Source organism: Enhydra lutris, unplaced genomic scaffold (genome assembly GCF_002288905.1).
Source record: "Enhydra lutris kenyoni isolate GAN:26980312 unplaced genomic scaffold, ASM228890v2 scaffoldscaffold68, whole genome shotgun sequence".
Taxonomy (NCBI): Eukaryota; Metazoa; Chordata; class Mammalia; order Carnivora; family Mustelidae; genus Enhydra; species Enhydra lutris.
Genome location: NW_019154152.1, coordinates 9,783,480 through 9,790,274, shown reverse-complemented (window position 1 = coordinate 9,790,274; position 6,795 = coordinate 9,783,480). Strand labels below are relative to the sequence as shown.

The 6,795-nt window shown below is 37.8% G+C and overlaps 1 protein-coding gene across 1 annotated transcript; it reads left to right on the top strand.

The window, feature by feature from the left end:
• Nucleotides 1-5,584: 5,584 nt before the first annotated feature.
• On the top strand, nt 5,585-6,526 carry LOC111159319 (olfactory receptor 51A4-like). The gene has a single exon (XM_022521724.1). It carries the CDS (start codon nt 5,585-5,587, stop codon nt 6,524-6,526), a length of 942 nt encoding a protein of 313 aa, XP_022377432.1.
• Nucleotides 6,527-6,795: the final 269 nt, after the last annotated feature.

Sequence of the window (6,795 nt, the reverse complement as noted above, 5' to 3'; positions counted from 1 at the left end):
CCACCCAGACCTCCTGGACTCTGGTTTTCTTTTCCTGTCAGTCTCCTGACCAGCCCTAATTCACCACTGCCAATGATTCTGCATATGTGCCAGCCTCAGGATACTTCCTCTTTCACCCAAAGTGATCACAAGGTGCACCACTTAAGTCTCCGTGTAGGGGATCAACACTTAAAATAAAAGGAAAATCTGTTTGTGGAATATATATTATGCAACCAAAGGGGATAATGTGGTTGCATATGTAGTCATGTACTTTTTATATATGATTTATTGAAGGAGGCAGCTGAATAACAGTGTTGTAGAATTATTTCAATTCTAAAAAAATAATTCAAACAAAATGTGTGCATATAGTGTGTATGTGTGTGTGTGTGTATGTTGAGAGAGAGATCCATGGAATCAATCATTTCAAATGGTCAATGTAGATTATCCTTGGTTATGGTTGTGGGGCAAAGAGAGAGGTCAACATTCACTTTTGTATTAAACATGCCACTATTATTTATTTTCAATATTGGGCAATATTTTAAAAGTAAATATTATTCCCTTATCTTTTAAAAGTAATCATTTGTTCCTGTAAGAATTAAAAAACCCCTGGGTGGCTCAGTTGGTTGATTGCCTGTCTTCAGCTCAGGTCATGATCCTGGAGTCTCAGGGTCTAGCCCCATGTGGGACTCCCTGCTTATTGGAGAGAATGCTTCTCCTTCTCCCTCTGCCATTTCCCACCACTTGTGCTCTCTCTTTTTCAAAAAAAAAAAAAATAAATAAAATAAAAAACAAGAATGAAAAAACCAATAAACCAACTATAGTATCACTAACATAATGACAGAATAATACAATATGACAACTGCTGGGAAAAAGCCAAGAACAGAATGCTCTGAAACTGCAGGCAAGGGAGCAATTAATGCAGCATAATGGGACCCGGACACTCTCATACTCTCTTTTTTTCCCTAAAAAAATGGCTAAATCATTTGCATTATGGTAATTCACCTGACTCTTCTTGCATCCAGTTAAGGATTCATTAAAGTATACAGCTGGGCTTTTTATTCCCTCTGGAGGTAGCATTATCATCCCAGAAGGCCACTAACAAAGCATTATGAAGGAAGGACTAGTATCAGAAGTCATGATAATTCTGTGTACCCGAGGCTGGGATTGGAGTGGCTTCATTCTTGGTTCATATATCTGAACCTGAAGTGTAGACTTAATGGCCCACTCCTCGGTAAGTACCTGAAGACCCTAATGTTCCAGTTAGATATTATTAATCAAGAACATTCAGATGGATAAATTGTGTCCTTGATGAACTGTTAGTATTTTACTGTTTAATACTGGCTTAAATCTCAGGATATACTTAAGACCTTGGCAATACCACTGTCTTTGTTAGAGTTCTCCAGAGAAACAGAAGCAATAGGATATGTCTTGGACGCTGAGGATTATATGTGGAGGTTGAGAAGTCCCATAATCTGCCACTTAGAAGCTGGAAGTTCTAGCAAGGTAGTGGTGTAATTCCGTCTGATGTCCTAGCTCAAGCAATCAGGCAGGAAGGACTGAATTCTTCTTCCCTTCACCTATTGGCTCTATTCAGGCCCTAAGCTGATTGGATCATGCCATCCCATAGAAGGAAAGGCAAACTGCTTGATCTGAGTTCACAGATTTTACTAAATCACATATGGCTAGGTTTTGCACAAATTCCACTTAATCACTTGATTTTAGAGTCCTCCAAGTTGAAGATATGATTTTTCATTCATTCATTGGATGTCATGGGAAATGATATATGATTATATGGGACACAATAAGCTAGAGGAAGTAGGGAAAACAGTAATATTATTAGCAAGAGCACACTATGCTCCATTTCTTACATTTCTGAATTAGCCCTTGACCTAAAGTTTGGATTAATTTGTGTTCACAAGGTAGGCAGGGTTAAAACAAACAAACAAACAAACAAACAGCAACAAAGCCACAACTGGCATTCCAACCAGGAGAAAAACAAGTGTTGCTCAAGTTTTGTAATATTGAAAATGCCAAGTTCTGCCCTAAGTTCATCTTTGTAAAAAAAATGTTACGCTGTTGTATAAAAATATGTATCCTTTAAAGAAATGACTACTTTGCCTATATCACTGCACTCTTTCTCTTCAGGTCACCTTCTGCAGCACTAGCAGGGAAGACAAAAGCATTATCCTATGTTGTGTTTGGGGCTAAACAGCCCACTGGCATCAGCAGAGGACAGGAGTGGGGCTGTAGGGCAGTCCAAGAGGGTGGGAGTTTTATTGTGATTCAAAGTACATCATCAAGAAAGTCAACAGACACCCCTTAACAGGGGAGAAGGCAGGGCCTTGAACTTCAGGGAAGGGATCTGACTTGGGGAAGTGGGGGTTATTCTGATTTTCTTAAGAGAAAGAGAATGACTGACATTACAGAAAGGCAAATCTGGCAGCTGGCACAAAAGGCATTTTGTAACACCCGTGCACACACAGGGCCTCTGTGATACTGGTGGCGAGTACCTTTCCAATCCTGAATGTACTGACCAATTGATTGCTTATAAGGCTTTTATTTTCTTTTTGTGTGCTAATTGCATTTAGAACTTCCTCTGTATTCTCCACTATTTAGCATAAAATTCTATATGCATTTACTTCCAAACTATATTTTTCTGTGGATACATTTACCACTAAATCACTAATAGGTGACATAGAGACAGAAGTTAAATTAAGCAAGGAATTTAAACTACAAAGATGGAATTAAACCCAGAAAAAAAAACAAACCCTCAAAAGCTCAAAAGAAGTGATCACAGAAATAGCCGCTTAGAAACGCAGCAGGCATGTGCAAGCAGCTTATGGATTGTGAAGGAGAGATAAGAAAAGGGTACAGGAGATAGGTGTGGACATACACACACACACACACACACACACACTATTATGTGCAAAAGAAGAGGAATGCATGGGTGCCTGGGCAGCTCCATTGTTGAGCATCTGACTTTTGGTTTGGTTCAGCTCAGATCATGATTACAGGGGTCCTGGGATTGAGCCCTGTGTGGGGCTCTGTGCTGTTTAAGATTCTTCCTCCCCTCCCCTCTGCTCCTACCCCCACTCACACTCTGTCTCTCAAGTAAAGAAATAAATAAGATCTTGAAAAAAAAAAGAGGAATGGAAAAAAAGATAAAAGCAAGAATGAAGGAACAAAGGTATAGAAAAGAGAGACAACATTACAAACTAGTTGATACTGATTATATACAAAAGAAATCTACAAGACTTTGGCAACATATGTGAGGACAAGAGAGGAAGAGAAAAGAACAAGAGAGCATCAGTTCTCTAGTGATCAGGAATTGGTATAAAAGTAAATCTTATGTGTTAAATTTATGTTTATTTGCAATGTACCTTTTAACACTTTGGAATATTCACAGCTTCTTTAAATAATGTCAACAAGTTATCTTCAATAATACTGCTTTCATGCCAGCACAAAGTGGTAGCCAGGCACCAGTTACATTAAAATGTATCTCTCTTACTTAAATGTTCTCTTTTAGTCCTTGTGTTTTTCCACTTGTAACTAACAATGACTCTCCAAGATTCTCACAGAAATACAGGTTGGATGGCAAGCCAAGGTTTGCAGTATGGGGTGGGTGCCGGTGTGAGGAAGGCACCCATGCATAGCAGTTATCCTTACATATTCCACTTCAGTCCTTCATTCCTTTAGCCTCTAGTTTAAAATGATGCTTTGTATTTATCCAAGAAATATTTATTGAGAATCAAATGGGTGAAAGCATCAAGGAACATCAAGATAAACATGAAATGCACCCTGACCACAAACAGATCAGTGAAGTGGGAGGAACAGATGTGAAATAAATGTCAAATAAATACTCATAAACTCGCAAAAGGTCATAAAGAAAAGCATATTCCATTTTGTTTTTTTAAATTAAATTAAAAATTTTTCAGTGTTCCAAAATTCATTGTTTATGCACCATACCCAGTGCTCCATGCAATACGTGACCTCCGTAATACCCACCACCAGGCTCACCCAACCCCCCACCCTCTCCCCTCCCAAACCCTCAGTTTGTTTCTGAGAGTCCACAGTATTTTGGAAGTAAGGTGAAGAAATGTTCCAGGAAAGGATTCTAAAGGACATGATATCTAATTAAGGATTTGGACAAAGGCAGGAAAGGAAAAAAAGAGTGTTTTTATGATACATAAAAGCAAAATACTTGAAACAGCATAGTATTCTGGAAATTGAAAGAAGTTGACTGGGACATGAAGAGGAGAATTAGTCATAGAAAGTCAGGAGATTGGTAATTAATATCCTTCTCTAGCCTGTGATCACTATTAGAAATTTTTCGTCCTGCATTTTCTCTTTTTTGTTCACTACATAGAAAAAACTAAATTACTTTCTTAGCAACATTTCTCTTAATCTAGAATTCTTACACCCTTATCATATCATAGGGTGAATTTTACAATCAGTGTGGATTTTAAACTTCCAGTTTGTGGTCTCATTATGGAAAGCATTATGTTCAACTCCTAGATGGTAAAAATAATCAACAAATCTAAAATATTAACTGTGGTTCTACCGTAACTTTCCAATCCCTTTTACAAAGTTGGCATACCATTTTATAATCCCATCAGCAATGTACAAAGGTAAAACTTCTCCAAACCCTTGCCAAAACATATTATTATTATTTTTAAAATTTTAGCCAGCCTGAAGGTGTGGGATGCTATCTTGTGGTTTTGACTTGCATTTTCCCAATGACGAATGATGTGGAAGATCACTTACGTCTGCATTTTTGAGTTATAAAGATTCTTCCTAAATTCTAGATACACATTTAGATATAGGATTTGCTAATATGTTCTCTTATTCTGTGGGTTGTCTGTTGACTTTCTCAATGGTGTACTTTGAATCACAAACTTAAGAAAAAGTATGATCAAGTCCAGTTTATGTATTTTTTTTGTTTATACTTTTTGTGCCATACAAAAACTTTTCCTAACCGAAATTCACAAAGATTTATCCTTTGTTTTCTTCAAATGGATTTACTATTATAGCTCTTGTATTTAAGTCTCATACTTTGAAATAATTTGTATATAGTGTGAGGTAGTGTCTAAATTCATTCTTTTGCTTGTGAATATGCAATTGTCCTACCACCATTTTAAAAAACAATACAGTTTCTTAAGGGTTAAATATCAAATAACTGCACATATATCTATAGTGTGATGTTCTTGATTTGAACCTATGTTAATGCATATAATTTCCAAATTCATTGCGTGTCATTATCCTAACAAAATATGCTGTAGGAAATAGAGGCTGATAAATTTTGTTTCCTTCTTATGTGCTGAGTCTAGGGGAAACATTTTGAATATTTATATCCATCTACTGATGAATATATGAGGGATAGGTATATATTCATGTTCCTGTATCTTACTTACATGTGTTATGATATTATTCCTGTCCATACTTTACAAAATGTTTTATTTTCATCCTAAGAATTATTGAAGAATAGGTGGAATTACAAGATTTCCATTGACCCAAATGGCTACGCAAAAACACATTTAAGCAAACTTCTTTTTGCCATAGCAAGAAGACTCTTCTGATACCCACATCCTCATCTCACTTTCCTGCAATGTCAGTCTTTAACACCTCTGAAGGGGAAATCTCTACCTTCTTCCTCATTGGGATCCCAGGGGTGGATCATGCTCACATTTGGGTCTCCATCCCCATTTGCTTCATGTACCTCCTTGCCATCTTGGGGAACTGCACCATCCTCTTTTTCATAAAAACAGAGACCTCTCTGCATGAGCCTATGTATTATTTCCTCTCCATGCTGGCCTCTTCTGACCTGGGGTTGTCCATCTCCTCCTTTCCAACCATGCTGAGAATCTTCTTGTTCAATGCCACTGGAATTTCTCCTGATGCCTGCTTTGCCCAAGAGTTCTTCATTCATGGATTCTCAGCTATGGAGTCATCAGTACTTTTAGTCATGTCCATTGATCGCTTGATAGCCATCTACAGTCCTCTCAGATACACCTCCATCCTGACCAGTGTCAGAGTCTTTAAAATTGTCCTTGTATATGCCATAAAAAGTATCTTACTGGTTTTCCCCTTCCCCTTTATTCTAAAGAGGCTGAAATTCTGTAGGAAAAACCTTCTATCCCACTCCTATTGCCTCCACCAGGATGTCATGAAGCTGGCCTGTTCGGACAACAGGGTAAATGTCATCTATGGACTGCTTGTAGCTCTAACAGCTATGTTAGACTTGGTATGCATATCTGTGTCTTACCTGTTCATCTTGAAAATTGTTCTGGGCATTGCCTCACACAAGGGCTGCGTCAAGGTCCTCAACACTTGCATTTCCCATATTTCTGCTGTGCTGATCTTCTATGTGCCAATCATCACCTTGGCTATTATTCACCGCTTTGCCAAAAATATTTCTCCAGTTGTTAGGGTCATCATAGCTGATACCTTCCTTCTGGTTCCCCCTCTAATGAATCCTATTGTGTACTCTCTGAAGAGTCAGCAGATTAGAAATCTGATTCTCATGAAATTATGTGAGAGACAAGGTTGATGAGAAACTTGAGCTGCAATGAATGCTCAGCTCGCTTGGCAATGTTTGAGCAATGTAGGGGTACAGTAATGACAGTGAAGTAATAAAGATTGACAAAAATATATATTTCATATACTCAGCAGGCTCATCAAGTTTCAAAGTATTGATTTCATTTAGCAGCAACAATATCCAACATGTCTTGGGGTTGTAATATGTTGACCACTACATTTTCTGCCTCCTCTATTCCTTTACCTCTCTTCACAACTAGCTATATGACTATGTCAACAATA